The 15,908-nt window shown below is 45.6% G+C and overlaps 1 protein-coding gene across 2 annotated transcripts in view; it reads left to right on the top strand.

The window, feature by feature from the left end:
* The window catches only part of SLC22A23 (solute carrier family 22 member 23), a 161,805-nt gene that overhangs the window by 117,282 nt on the left and 28,615 nt on the right, over positions 1–15,908 (top strand). For both annotated transcript variants that reach the window (XM_074944930.1, XM_074944931.1), the window contains exon 5: positions 9,857–9,984. In XM_074944930.1, coding sequence (XP_074801031.1) covers positions 9,857–9,984 — 128 coding nt within the window. The remainder of the gene's footprint in view (positions 1–9,856; positions 9,985–15,908) is intronic.

Here is a 15,908-nt window from a genome sequence, read left to right on the forward strand (position 1 = left end):
TCGGTTTTGTCCATGTATTTTGGTGTCTAGCAAAGTTATGAATTTAAACACCAGGCTTGTCTTTTGAAAGTGTCGTGCAGGTTTCCTTTGAGGATGAGGACCAATAGGTCAGCTATGGAGTGATGGTTTTGTGAGAGTGCTCACCCACAGGTGATAGGGTGTTTTTGTCTTTTATCACTTTCCTGTGTGAGTTCATTCAAGAGCGTAGTTATGGTCTGGTTTCACATAGTTGTTGTTGGGGAATTTAGTGCACTGGATGAGGTACACGTTGTGAAGGGCACATGTAGAATCCATGGATCTTGAAAGTTGTGTTGTGGGGAGTGTTGATCACTGTAGCAGTGGAGATATGTCTGCAGGTTTTGCATCTGTTTTGAGAGGATCTGGTGCCGCTTTGAGTTGGTGTCTCCTGGTCTGTGCGTTTTAGCATGTGTACCTTATCAAATGTTAGTTTTACCTAATCTGTTGTTTTATTTTACTTCCTACCCTTCATCAGTTGTATTGGCTGAATGTTCACTGCTGTTCAGTCATTCTACGCCGGAATACATTGTAGCATAACAATTCCTGTTTTAAACCGTACATATTGCTAGTGTACAATACCAATACCATCCTTTACAAGTATTTTATTTGATAGTGTTTAACTGTCCTTTAGGAAGAGAGGTTTCAGAGTAGCAGCTGTGTTAGTCTGTATTCGCATCCGATGAAGTGAGCTGTAGCTCACGAAAGCTTATGCTCAAATAAATTGATTAGTCTCTAAGGTGCCACTAGTACTCCTTTTCTTTTTAGGAAGAGAGATGATTAACTAGCATAATAACGCACCAAACAAACCAACAAAACAAACTTCTGTGTAAAGAGACTTTTTTTCATATTATAAACACTGCCATGTCAGAATTTGATTCACTACCGGTAAACTCAATGCAAAGGCCCTGCTGCCATTAATGGGAGTTGGAAATCTTAACCTTTTATCCCAGACTAAACAAAGGCCTTTATGGCACGCAACTCATTTTTTCGTAGGGTAATTGTGGGGAAGATGGTGAGAAACAGAGGAGTCTGAAGTTTCTCCCCCCCTCCACAATCAAAACAAGAGCCCACTGATCCCTTCTTTTATAGGCAAATCCTGCTCCCAGCTGGAAAACCCTCCTCTGGTGCTTCAGTTTGTTTAGCAATTGATTGCTTGGAAAAATCACGTAGGGATCTGTAACATTTTTCCCCTTCCTCCCCAACCCCATAAAAAGTTGCTGTTGGGGTATTTCCTTCCCTCTGTCTCCTCCCCAAAAATATCAAAATAAGATTTAAATCCTCTTCGCATCAGGATACCAGCTGGAATTTATACCAGCCGGAATTTATCACATCGCTCCTTTTCTTCCATCTCCTTTGGTCCATAGTGCTGCTAAAAAGGATCCAGTGCAGGCTGGGAAGAAATGCACACCCCCACCAAGCCAAACTAGGGAAGATGAGGCCAGTCTCAGAGGCCATTTGCAGGAGCCTCGGGGGTGTCTCATCTGCCTTTCTTCATCCCTTTGGGAGTGACTGTGTCCTGAAAAGCAGATGCCAATGGCTGGGGTGGGAAGCGGCCTCTCGCAAGGCATGAGGACAGGAGCTCCTCAACAAGTCCTGTCATGCTCCACTTGCTGGCCCCGACCTCCTTGAATCAATAGCCACCCCCAGGTGTCCCCGCACAAGGTGCATTCTCCTTCACACCGCGCACAGTCAACCTGTGGAACTCCTTGCCTGAGGAGGTTGTGAAGGCTAAGACTATAACAGGGTTTAGAAGAGAACTAGATAACCTCCATGAATTTAAGTCTATTAATGGCTATTACCCAGGATGGGTAAGGAATGATGTCCCTAGCCTCTGTTTGTCAGAGGGTGGAGCTGGATGGCAGGAGAGAGATCACTTGATCGTTACCTGTTAGTTTCACTCCCTCTGGGGCACCTGGAATTGGCCATTGTCGGTAGACAGGATACAGGGCTGGATGGACCTTTGATCTGACCCAGTATGGCCGTTCTTATGTTCCTATGGTTTTGCTACTGGCCAAATTCTGCCCTTGGATATGCACCTGTAAATCCCATTGAAAACAGGAGGGGAAGGATGGAAGGAAGGTAGGATTAGGACCTGCTTATACGGTATGATAATGGTAGCAATAACCAAAGTATCAAAACTTGTGGAGTCTGATTTTTCTTGAACGAGCAGAAAGGGACTGAAAAGATTTGTTTAGTTATGCTGGGTGTACAGTACACGTATGCTGCATGCATACCTCTCACCTGTCACATCTTTTTAAGTGGGATGCTCCTTTTATGAAGCAGATAAGGTGGTATCATTTTTATAGTTCCTTTCCTCTCAACTAGGGTGTAGGAGAGTAGTTAATTGGGCACGTACTGTGTGCATAGTTGAGGGGGTGGGGGGCAGTGAACTTACATTTAATTGTAACAAAAGAAAACTTGAAAATTGCCCTTCCTTGTCGCTTGTTAATTACCCACACAAAGTAATCAGCTAAACAGTAGAAAGGTCTTGTGACCTACCATATTGTCTCCTCCCTCATCTTCCCCCCTGATTTGTGATCCCTGATCCCTCTCCTACTCTGAGAGTGCTGTTCACTTCCCTCATACATCTCTGGGTCTAATCTTCTTCCATCTCTGTGCTTGCTTTGCTCCCCCCTCACCCTGTATTATAGATACCATGCTGTCATGGGCTGTGTAATACCTAAACAGATAGAGCTTGGAGCAAAATACTTATTGAGAGGGAGCGGAGCAGCTCTATACAAAAGTGCAGGGGTGCAAGGCCTGTAATAGTCAATGACAGAGCTGTGGAATCTGGATAGTCCTAGACATGTGGAAGACCATAGAAGTTTGTGCGTAAGCCAGCTCTGAGAAATGCACTTAAAGGCATGTACATGAAAGAAGTCAGGGTCCTAACTATGCACTTAGGCACAGATTTCAGATCACCAGGATACAGAAGGCTTTCTGTTTCCTCTTTTTGGTATTAGATGCTTCCTGGAACTGGCTGTCCTGAAGGTCAGCAAGTGTATTAATAATTAAAACAAAGAAACCCGACATACTAACTAACTGTTAAGGTTGTGAAAAGGGCTAGCTGCGTTGGGTGTAGGTGCACAAGTGCCATAAGCTGAGATTTATCCTTTCCCCATTCTCCTCAAATGCAGCAGCTTGAATTTTAACTGGTTGCCCTGATGCAACCCCCTGGTGCAAACACAGTTTACTCTAGTGCAGTCAGGGCCGACGCCTACCCATACACAAACTACGCAGCTGATAGGGCACCAGGAAATTGCAGCTGCGTGCTGCTCCAGCTCCTGCTCCGCCCCAGCCCCACCTTCACTACACCCCTTCCCCAAAGCCCCTGCCCTGCCTATTCCTGCCCCTGCTCTGCCCCCACTCCCCTGAGGACTGCAGCAAGGGTTGGGCCTTCACTCACCAGCGGTGGGAAGTGCAGCAACTTGACCCCAGCCATGCCACCGATGAGTGCTGGGGGGCGGTTCTCACCCTGCCCCCCAATTCCCAAGGCTTGGAGCCAGGGGAGAAGAGCAGAGCAGGCTGGGCCGGGTCACTCCACTTCCCGCCGCCCCATGAGTGCTGGGTGGGGCCAGACCCTGCACTCACCGGGAGACAGGAAGTTGAGCGACCCGGCCCCAACCCACTCCACTCCGCTGGCTTGTGCTGTGGGGTGGTTCCCCCCCCACCCCCCCAAGCCTGCTCCTGCCCTCCCGCGGAGGCCTGGGGCCAGCCCTTCTCCCCCTCCCCCCCCACGGGGGGGCTGCGTAGGGCACCAGAATGGCTTGGGACAGCCCTGATTGCAGTCCACTGGTACCATTTACTCTGTTTGCAGGCTGGGGTCACACTCCCAAGTATGCCTTGAAATCTTTGGCACTGGCTGCAGCAGTATTTGTGTGCCAGTGACACCCAGTGCAAAAATTCTAAAAGGCATCTTCTCCCTTCCCCATCTTCACTTGTGTATCTCCTTCCTCCTTTCTGCATTCTCTCCGTTTTACTGTATCTCTCCTGTCCTCCTTTCTGTGTTTTTTCCCTTCCCCTCTCCCTTTTTAAAAAACTCCTTTAGACTTTTTCTGTGGTTTGACTTTTTCCTTGCTGTTAAGGATTGTTGTTTTGTTGTTTCAATGCTCCTCATGCTCCTTCCCTCTCTCCCAGTGGTCTCTGCATGGACAGCAGCAAGAACTTCTACACACTGAAACCAGAAACTGACAGTAATTCTAGTTTTTCCCTCTTCTGTTTTTTCTGTGGGTAAAGGGCTTGTTTTACCTTTACTCTAGAAGGAAAGGAAGTCTACCAATCATCTGACTGCAGCCAGCTCAGCTTTAGGCACTGGGAAACTGACCAACCCTAATCAATTACCCTTAGCAGAAAACTTTTTAAGCTCTTTACAGAGAGTACTCCAAAGGGAAAGATGGGATGGGTGAGGTAAAAAAGGGGAACTTTGCCAAAGCTAACAACCGGTTTTTCCCCATCTGACTAGAGGAGAAGATGTGGGAGGGTGACTACCCATCTCAGATTAGGCGGGACAGTCCCAAAATGCAGAGTTCAAGCCCTGATTCTCAGCTGAGTGACTCCGGAACAGCATTTGTCCCGGATTCCGTGTCAGTCTCTTCCTGGGTGGGGCTGAGGTGGGCCTTAGCCCCACTTGGCCATGAGGCCTCACCCCCCAGCCAGACCAGAAGTTGGAGCCAGGCAGTAGTAAGAACCACCCAGGGAGCTCTGGGCACTGTGGGGAGCCCCAAACCCTCCACCTGCCCTGGCAGCACTCCCCCAGGTGGGAACACGGGCTAGGGACTGCTCTTGGGCACCTAACCCCTACCCAGGGCAGATGGAGTGTTCTGGGCTGCCCACAGCAGCCCGGGCTCCAGGGTGGCTCTTACCATGGCCCAGCTCTGGCTTCCAGCATGGCTAGGGGGTGGGCTCCTAGGGAAAGAGGAAGAGCAGGGGGTGGGGCCACAGATGGGGTGGGGTTCCTGCATGTGTCCCACTTTTGCCTTTTGAAAAGGGGGTAACCCTAGGGAGGAGCAGCAGTTTGACAATAGAGCAAATGAAAGAAAATGGAAAAATTTCCTATTTTGTTTGTATTCTGAAAAGATGTTGGCAAAGCAGCTACTTGTAAACATTCTTTTACTATCCTAATTTAAGCCAATGCAAGGAGATACAGTTGTAGCGAACTAGAGATGTGAAATCAGGCTTCAGGGCTAACTTCTCTGTTTTGTTTGCTTGCTTTTTTTTTTTTGCTTTCAAGTTTCCCATCATGCTGCCTAAAGTTTGGAAGTCAGAGCTGCAAAAATCCCACCTGTGTGCGTGCACGCCACAAGTCTGACAAGTCCCTGTGTGAGTTCACACAACTGAAATTGAAACAGTAAAAGAAAAGTAAAATGCATTAAATATTTAAAAGAGAATTTTAACTTAATATGTTGTTTAATCTCCTGGAGTTGAGACAAAGTAATTAGGGAAGTTTATTTGAGGACCTCAAGATGCATGTAATCCCTGATTTTTATCTTCTATTTTTTGGTGTCTTCTATCTCCTGCTGTTGCTCATCAGACTGAGCAAATAGAGCAACTGGAAGTCTTTTGCCTTTGGGCTTGAGCATGTCCAGTGCTGGAATTGTACACAAGCTACAAGGGAATGAGACACTTTTCTTTCTGTTTGCTCCTGAATGACCAAAACAAAGATCTTGGAGGACTGGAAATCCTTTTACCCTCTCCTCTCCTCTCTTCTTTTTCCAGTTTATGTCCCTGACAGGCTGCACAGGTTGGAAGCTGTAGCCTGTCCAGTCTTTGAAATATTTTGTTTTGAATCATCTTACTCCAAAAGGAAGTGTTCAGTTAAGGTTAGATGTGTTAGACCCCAATCCTGCAATTGTTAGTGCACAGGCAGACTGTCCACATGGAGGCTCCATGCAGCAGTCCACCTGCTCGCTATTACTTATTGGCTTGGAGCCTCATAGAGGAAAATATCACCTTTATACAGTTGGGGACAAGATACTTACACAGGTATTGAGGAAGTGAGTGTCTCTGAAGAGGTAGATGTGTGTGTATGTTTTTTAAAACCTCAGCCCTGAAGATTTTCCTGTGCTTGCCAAATATAGATGCCAGCTGTCTCATTATGGCTACAACTGCTTCAGGGCTTATTCATGTTTCAGTGCCCAGGCCTATTTTGCTGTGGCAGCTGCTGAGAAACACTGCCTGCTTTCTGACAACAGGGGCTGTTGTGCCCAGTAGGCTGTAGGCCAGCTGGTGAGTGCTCCTTGCTCTCCTTGCCTCCACCCCTCTTTGGTGTAAGCAGAATTGGGCACAGTGTGGTTTAGCTCCAGGAGAAGGATGGTGACCAGCTGCTCAGTGAAATGGTGGCAACAGCCCCTAGCCCAGCTCTGCAGTGTGTTGCATGATTGTATGCCCAAATACGGTGATTTGGCTGAGCAGCCAGCTAGCCACTTTCTAGTGCAGTCACCCCATTTTCATACATAATTGCCAGCACTGTGTACGCAAAATGGGTATCTGTTTTTAAACAGTTTGACCCTGACCATTATTTTTAGTTTCTTTCCCCTCTGTCCTAACTTTTCTCTCCCCAATTGCCACTATACTCTTCCTTTCTACCTTCTTTCATTCTCTCCCTCCCTTCTTGTTTCTAACTCCCTCTTTACTAACATCTTGTTTATTCACCACCCCAATGATCTCTTTGGCACTGGGGCTCTCACCTTCCAAATGTATGTGAGGGGAATGTTGTGGAGGGTGAGCAGGAGCCAGAGTGAATCTGAAACTGTCACCCCTCCTTTTCTTGAAGTCAGTGGAACTACTCACATATGTAAAGTTAAACTAAGTGTTTGTGGGATCAGGCCCCACATGTGGGTGAGTTGACTCTCAGCCTTCCTTTTCAGTTACATTATTCAGAAAACATACATGATTGATGGGTAGGGTGAGTGGGAATAATTTACTTGTCTGTCCTTTGGACTGTGAGCTGCACAAGGCAAGGAAACTGCCCTCTTCTCTGCTGGAGAGCTCCTAAATCATTCTAGCCACTATCGGAAAGAATTATTGAAAATAAATAATAATCCATGATGCAGCATGGAAAAATTGGGACAAAAAATGATGCTTTGGTACTTGGAAGGAATTTCTACCATGGAAACCGTCTTCAGAGCCATTAACACCATCCTTTTCCAGCAGTTGCTGTACAAATAGGACTTCGCTACGAAAGGTTTTTCTGGTGGCTTTTGTTCAGTTACTAAGCGGACTGTTCCAAAGGATCATTAGAGTAACAGCTATTGCTGCCAGCTATCAAGGGCAAAACAGTGGATGGTGTGTTGCATTCAGTGGCTTTTTTTGAGTCGATTTGCAAAATGTGCCATTTCCACAACAATATGTTCTGCTCGAAAATTTGCTGAGGCAGACACATGATATCAATGCAGTATAATGAGCTGTCAAAGGGAATGGCTCTCCTATTTGCAATACTTACTTACTGTTCTTCGACACGTTGGATTGGAGGTCATTTTTCCTTTTCATTCTCCTTATTTTAATGCATAAAATCCATATGCTTTTTCTTCATCTAGGATTGCATTCAAGCCAAGGGTGATGTCTTGACTGTATTAACCTGAAATGGCGGCTGTTTTATGGTTCAGCTCCTTTACTCCATTCCTTTGTCACCCTGCTCCCTTACGTACATAAGAGTTGAGACTGCATTGGTGACAAAGGTCACCGCACTGTGGTGGAATTTCTGACTAGTATAACTTTATTTTACAATGCATCTGTTACACAAACTGTGTCATCAGATGCCCTAGAAGATTAAATATACTTACTGAGTTAAAGGCAAAGAGAAATTGAGGCCTATACCAGGGAGAAGACCGCAAATCTTGTGGACCTATTTCAGCTGTGTGCTTTGTAAAGTCCCGCACATGCCTGTTTGGCTCAGTATGAAAATAAATGGATTTGAAAATATAGAGAAGGTTAATAGTTAAGACAGAGATTTAGGGTGAATGTCTACATTTAATGGAAATAAATGAGAACGCTATGAAAAATATATATTTTTCAGGAGAACCACCCCCAAAATGTTGTATTCATGGTACAAAATTGTGTGTTTTGTATTGCAGCATATGAGTCCTTTCGTGATTATTGCTTAAACACCTGTATCTGATCAAATGCTTTTTAGTTCCTCCTCATTGGATATAGGTCGTGGGGCAGCAGGTCGGATCAGAGACATAGTTGACAGCAAGGGTTTTTTGTTGTTGTTTTTAATGACATCCACACCAGCTGCCTCTTAGTTCCTGATTTATCAGAGCTTTCATATGTGAACTAGTAATTTCTGACGACATCTACTACTAATCTGTGTTAAGCCTGCATCTCTTAAACAGCCTACCCTTCATCAGACAATCTGTTAGTTCTCCAAACTTGCACAAGTCTTACCTTTAGATTTGGTTAGATACTAATAGATTTTCAAGGCCAAGCAGTACCCCTAGATCATTTACTCTGACTTTCTTTATAGTACACGCTGCTATATGCAGGTAAAACTGATATTTTTCATATATTCTGTCCTTTCTTGAGGTACAATGTAAATCAGATTTCTGCGAACTCATATCCACATTGCTCTTTGAAGTTCATATCAAAGGTGGATGTATTCCCAATGTTGCTCATCCACCACCCTCAGGAATAATGACGTATTAAGCGTATATGGTGTGTCCTCTCACACTCTTGCTAGTAAATAAATCAGAAGTAAGTGTGTGAAGTTCCCCTACACGGTTCAGCACTGTTTCCTGTGAGATTTATATTCAAAGTGGCATTCCGTTTTACTTGACTTAATTCCATATTTGATACTGTTGTACAGAGGAGTATCCCATATAGGGTGTTTTTATGCAGCATATCACACAAATAAAGCCATATTATTTTCACTAAAGGGAGCTTTCGTAGTAACAAAATTGAACATAGTGTTAAGCTACTTATTACATATTTATCCAGACTAGGAATATACGTATCACTGCTCTGTCAAAATACCTTAAAATCTGTTTATGAAGCTGGAAATTTTTGACTTATAGGGGAAAAAATAGTGTTTTGCAGATAATTTTAAACAATCTGCCTTAAAACAAAATTAACATTGCATTGTAATCATAAACAAGTTCAACAGGGTATTTTCCCCCTCCAGCTTTAAAAGACTTCCAGTCACTTCCTTAACTAGAGCGCTGGGTGAGAATTGCTATTTGGAAACTCTCCCACTCTTTTACTCAGTTGGCAGCTGGTGGCTTTTGCTGACAGTGATTCCTAGGGCTTTTCTACATGGCAAGTTAGTGTGCGGTAGGCAAGCCAGGGTGTGAATCTGCAGGGCGCCAGCTTGCTGCTCTCTAACTCAGCATCTAGATACTTCGACAGCCACACTCCAGGACTTTTATTGCGCTGTATCAGTCTCCACACAGAGTTAGCACATGGGGAGCTGGAGCACTGTAGATTCACACCCTGACTTGCCACACACTAACTCACCATGCAGACAAGTCTCCCCAACCCTTTCGTATATTGTACTAATGCGCACAATCCTGTTACCCGGCCTTATTTTGTTTTCTATTACCCCATTTTACAAAAGATGTGATGCAACAGGAATTGGTTTCTATGTGCATCTGTATAAAAGAAAACATGGTGGGAGGGTGAGATATTAAATACCCCTAGATAGTTTACATAGTGGGAATCTTACCCTTTGTTTTTGCACTGTTTGCAAAAAAAAACATTTTTTAAAAAAAATGTTCAGGCAATTCTTACTTTACCATTTCCATGTTCTTTCTTTGTTCTCAAATAGTGTAAGTCGACAAATGCAGTTTCCGCCTGTTGATAGATCCTTGGAAGCATCCACTAACACATTTTGTATCTCTTGAAGTATTTTCCCGGAGTCCCTTCGGTGGCTGATGGCTACACAGCAATTTGAGGCATCCAGGAAACTTATTCTTCACTTCACTAACAAGAACGAGATGAACATTGAAAGTGATATCAAAGGAGTGATGCCCGGTGAGTAGGTTTGCCCAACAAGCCAGGCAGTGGAAGTCCAGACATACGAATTGCTTTGGTTTTTTTGCAAGTATTCATGTGGCATAACTGCCCCGGATTAAATAATCAAGTCACCGTCTGTAAAATTACCCTATTTATTCATTCATTTATTTATTTTACAATTGTTGAAATACAGTCCTGAACTCAGTAGCTGTGTTTAAATTACTCTGCTTATTGGATAGTCCTAGCAGTTATATTATTTCTCATTTTTCAGTGCAATATGTTTTTAGAGGCATCTCTCAGTACATTTCACCCTGGCTAGAGAGACCACCATTAGCCTTTTGCTATTTGCCCTTGTCTATAAATGAGATTATGCTCTTCAGAACACATTAATTTATTCATACGGAAAAGTGGCAGCAGCCAAGCAGCAAATTCTAAGTAATATCAATGAAGCAGATCTAAAAATAGTCCCAATTTCTTTCTATTTCTTAAAATCTTACTTTGCTAGTCATTTCAGTTTCCTTTTTAAGTCACTGAATTTTTAAGACAGTTTCCTGGTGATGGTCAAGGTGGTTTTTGTTGGAAATTTAAACCCGGTTGGCTGGTTGCGTGAAGCTTTTAAGAAGAGCCGACTATTATTGTCACTAAGGTTGTCATTGACACGGTGACGTTATTGTCCTTCAGAGCATTTCAGAAAGCGAAGGGCTTTATATGGCTCTGTCTGTGTACAATTATAACAAAGGATAGAATTTTTCTGAAGCTCCACCAACTCTGTTGTTGCACCTGTCAAATTCTTGTCACGCTCCCGTTTACTCTTCAAAGCACTGGCAGTACCCAGAAATACTCATTTACAATGTCCCTTAGAATGAGTATCTGAACGGTCAGTCACCCAGAAACCAGCTAGTACATTTTTTCAGTGTACTTCTATAGCTTAACCATTCTTCGGTTAAGTCTGCTCTCTCTGCCCATCACTATGAATTAGTGCATTTCACCCAGTGCAGAAAACTCATCCACGGCTTCATGAGCAACTGAAATCCCAATTAAACCCTTAACATGGGAATAGATTAATCCATAGGTTCTTGCGATGGCCTCTCTGCACTCAGGTGAATTTCACCCACAGAGTGAAAAATGTCACTATTGCACCAGAAGCTAATAGACTAAATGATATTCTTATCCTCAGTTATTTGTACATTAAAAATAGAAATCCTAGCCAGATGTTTGCTTCAGCTTGGTATTTATACCAAGTGGTCTGTTATGTGGTGTGTGGCCCAATCTACTCCGTTGTCAAGCTTATTTGATTATAATATTGTTTTACGTATATATTGTTGTAAACTGTCAATATATATTGTATCTTAGATTACAGTACGTGTATGTAAATTATATGAAATATAAAAAAACCCGACATTAAAAAAATGTTATTTAGGAGTTAGGTTGTAACTAGAACTAGAAGTACTAGAAAGTACTAGAAAGTTAGGAAATACTAACTACAAGTACTAGAAAGTTAGGAAATACATAGAACACCATAGAACATACATAGAACACCATAAATTTGGCAGCTTGAATTCTCCCTCATGGGCATCCAACCTGTTGAGTGAATGGGACAGGATGAAGTCTGTGATTCACAACTTAGCTCCTCTGGCACAATGGAACTTTCTATAACAGGAGTCGGCAACCTATGACATGGGTGCCAAAGAGGGCACGCGAGCCGATTTTTAATGGCATGCTGCTGCCTGCCGGGTCCCAGCCACCGGCCCCGCTCAGCCCGCTGCCGAACCCAGGCAGGGACCCCGGCAGGCAGCAGTGTGCCATTAAAAATCCTGCCCACCCCGGCCCGCTCTTCCTCCCCCCCACCCCACCCCGGCAGGGTGAAGAAGCTTGGTACTGTTGGCTGCTGCTGCTGAGTTGGCAAGCTCCCCCCACCTCTTCCCCCAGCGTGCTGGGTTCCCGCCCCTCCTCCTCTCCCTCCCTGCCGTCCATCAGCTGATGGCCCTTGCGAGGGAGGTGAGGGAGGGGGAGAAGCTGAGCCACAGCTTGCTCACTGCTCCAGGGAGGAGGCAGAGAAGAGGTGGGGACGGGGCCTTGGGGAAGGGGGGTGGAATCAGGGCATGTCCCCTCCAGCCCCACGACCCCAGCCCACACACCCAGCCCTCTGCCCTGACCCCTGCACCCCCCTCACACACACCCAGCCCTCTGCCCTGACCCCTTCACCCCCCCACACCCCAGCCTCTTCCCCTGACCCTTGCACCCCCCATGGCCCCAGCCCTGACTCCAGCACCCCACACACATGCACCCCCCACACATACCCAGCCCCCCCCCACCCATTGCCCTGACTCCTGCAGCTCCCTCATATGCCCCCAGCCCTCTGCCCTGACTTCTGCACCCCTCACACATGCCCAGCCTCCCCACACACCCCATGTCCTGATTCTTACACCCCCCACATTCCCGCCCCCACCCTGAGCACCAAACAGGAGCTCCTGCACCCCCCAAACCTCCACATTCCCACCTGCACCCCTCGCACCAAATGGGAGCTGCCCAGGTAAGCCCTCCACCCCCAAACCTCCTGCCCCAACCCTGAGCCCCCTCCCTCATTCTAGCTCCTGACCAGACCCTACACCCCAGCCTGCTCCTTCACCCCCAGCTCTGTGCTCAGTGCACTCTCACCCTCAGCTCAGTGCAGAGAGAGAGGAAGAGAATGGGCTAGAACCAGGGAGAAGGTAGGTACCCACTCTATGTGGGCAGGGCCGGGATCCCAGACAGGCAGCGGGCTGAACGGGGCTGGCAGCCGGGACCTTGGCTGGCAGGAGCCGGCAGACGGAACCCCGAGCCGGCAGCGGACTGAGAGGCAGCAGGCTGAGCCGCTCAGCCCACTGCTGGTCTGAGTTCCCAGTCGCCCACCCCGCTCAGCCCGCTGCCAGTCTAGTGTTCTGGCCGCCGGCCCCTTACCAGCCGGGGTCCCAGCCACAGGTCCCACTCAGCCAGCTGCCAGCCTAGTTGAATGGAACCCCAGGCTGGTGGTGGGCTGAGCAGGCCGGCAGCGTAAGATCAGCATTTTAATTTAATTTTAAATGAAGCTTCTTAAACATTTTGAAAACCTTGTTTATTTTACATATGACAATAGTTTAGTTATATAATATATAGACTTATAGAGAGAGACCTTCTAAAAAATGTTAAAATGCATTACTGGCACGCAAAACCTTAAATTAAAGTGAATAAATGAAGACTCGGCACACCACTTCTGAAAGGTTGCCAATCCCTGTTCTATAATAAGGCTAAAGCTCTTCTGTGCAGAAGACAGAACTTTTTGGGGGGCTGGTCCACAACTGTGGAATCAACTCCCCCAGGAATTAAGGACCATCATAAATCTCCTCACCAAATGCAAGGTGCATTTTTTTTTTTTACCTTGCCTTCTCTAACATAAACATATAGCAGTGAGTGTTAGGGTGACCAGATGTCCCGATAAAATCGGAACTGTCCCGATATTTAACCCTTTGTCCCGCATCCCAATCAATGTATGATCAGGACGCCGTTTGTCCCCATATTCAGGTAAGGAGGCGAGCGGGAGGGAGGCGCTGACCCTGTGGGTGCTTCCGGGCTGGAGCACCCATGGGGAAAAATTGCAGCCAAGCTCCCCCCTCCTCGCCTCCTTCTCCCCTCAGTGTGCCGCATCCCTGCTCCTCCCCCGCTCCAATACTTCCCTCCGCATAACAGCTATTTGGCAGCGCTTAGCACTTTCTAGGGGGGAGGAGCAGGTACGCGGTGTGCTCAGGGGAGGAGGTGGAGAAGAGGCAGGGCAGGGGTGGGGACTTGGGGAAAGGGGGGTGGAATGGGGGTGGGGCGAAGGGGGTGAAGAGGTGGGGGGTGGGCGAACACCCACCCTGCAGAGGGGAAGTCGGTGCCGTAGGGGTGAGTGGCAGGCGGGTGAAGAGGCGAGTGGCGAGAGAGCGGGCAGGAAGGTGAGTGGTGGGTGGGGGACTGAGGAGGGACACAGCTAGCCAGTGGCAGGCAGGGGGATGAGGAAGGGTGCAGTGGGGGGGGGCCTGAGCAGGGAGGGGGCGGGATGCGGAGCAGAGTGGGGGCGGAGCCTGTGAGGAGCGGGGGGGGGCTGTGGGCGGGGCTGATGGCACCCCAATGTGTCCCAACATTTTAGTGTGGTGATCTGGTCACCTGAGTGTGTGTGTGTATATTATTGAAAACCAAACAAGAAAACCACACAACTTCCAAAACAAAATACATGATAGATATTCCTCGTGTTGTTTAATGCACTGCTGGAAGGTGCTCAGATACTATAGTGAAGAGGGTAGCCTAAGAACCTATATAGAATAGAATATCGTGTCCTATGGAAAATATATGTGATCATGTAATTAAAAACTGTATCCTAATGCATACACACAAGGGGGTCAAATTAAAGGCACACAGGCAACTTTAAAATGAGCATATCCTAACTTTATACTACTTGAATTTGCAACCTAAATAACCTTTTTTAACTGTGGTGGAAGGACTGATTTTGTGTATTTAATTTTTGTATGTTTACAATTTGTATTCAGTTTAGTGAGCTGCATTGACTTGAAATCTTTTATTCATCTTATATTGTGTGCTATGGCATAGGGCTAAGGTGTTCTATTAATTAAAAACAAATTTCCTAGAGGTTTTTTTAAAAGGAAAAAGGTAAAAACAAATTCTGTCACGTACAACGATAACCTACAGGAGACATTTTAACAATATTTTCAATGGAGGAAAATGAATTGTTAACTATCAGAATGGTTTTATGGCTATTGTCACGCATAGTCATAGCTGGTTATTTTTTCACATCAGTGGTCCCATAGCAGGGACATATAAAGATGACTCCCTGTTGTTCATTATTAAGAGGAAGCCTTACTTCTATGTGTGAGACATAAGAACGGCCATACTGGATCAGACCGAGTATCCTATCTTTTGACTGTGGCCAGTGCCAGATGCTTCAGAGGTAATGAACAGAACAGGGCAATTTATCAAGTGATCCATCCCCTGTCGTCCAGTCCCAGCTTCTGGTAATCAGAGATTTATTGACACCCAGAGCACGGGGTTACTTCCCTGACCATCTTGGATAATAGCCATTGATGTATCTATTCTCCAAGAACTTATTTTATTATAATTATTATCTAATTATTTTCTGAACCCATTATAATTTTGGCCTTCACAACATCCCCCAGCAATGAGTTCCACAGGTTGGCTGTGCATTGTGTGAAGAAGTACTTTTTTGTTTGTTTTAATCCTGCTGCCTGCTAATTTCATTGGGTGGCCACTGGTTCTTGTATTATGAGAAGGAGTAAATAACACTTCTTCACTTTCTCCATGCCATTCATGATTTTATAGACCTCTGTCATATCCCCCGAAGAGCATTTCTTGATGCTATAGCTTTCGTCTCCATCTCTGGATACATCCACGCACATCAGCTGTCAATAAATTTTGCTGACATTACCCTTTGCAAACTTAGTCGAGATACTGTTAAGAAACAGGACACGTCTGTTTCTGCCTCCTCACTGATGCCAATGCTGTCTTTTTCTCTCTCCCTAAGTTTTTGTTCAATTTTCTTTGTTTTTGTTTTGTTTTAAACTATCTTGGCAGCCCCATACATTAAGGTTTTCCTGTCTGCCATGCTGGAGGGATGCATTATAGAAAATACTAGCAAGAGGGCAAAATGTTCTTAACTGAAAACCTTTATTTGCTTAGGTTAATGTTAGAGGTTAAATCAAGAGAGTGATGGGGGATGTCAGAAAAGTCTTGGTTTTGAATTATTAAAAATCTGATCTGCATGTAAACTGTAGATTTGTGACTACACAGGTTAGTAAGCAGAGAAAAACAGATAATCATTGCGGTCACCAAGGCAAATCCTAGAGAGCCATAGCCATCCATCTCCATCTCTAGCTAGGTTCTAAAGGTGATCTGGCTGGATATTCAGTTTATGT

Source organism: Natator depressus, chromosome 2, assembly GCF_965152275.1.
Source record: "Natator depressus isolate rNatDep1 chromosome 2, rNatDep2.hap1, whole genome shotgun sequence".
Lineage (NCBI taxonomy): Eukaryota > Metazoa > Chordata > Testudines > Cheloniidae > Natator > Natator depressus.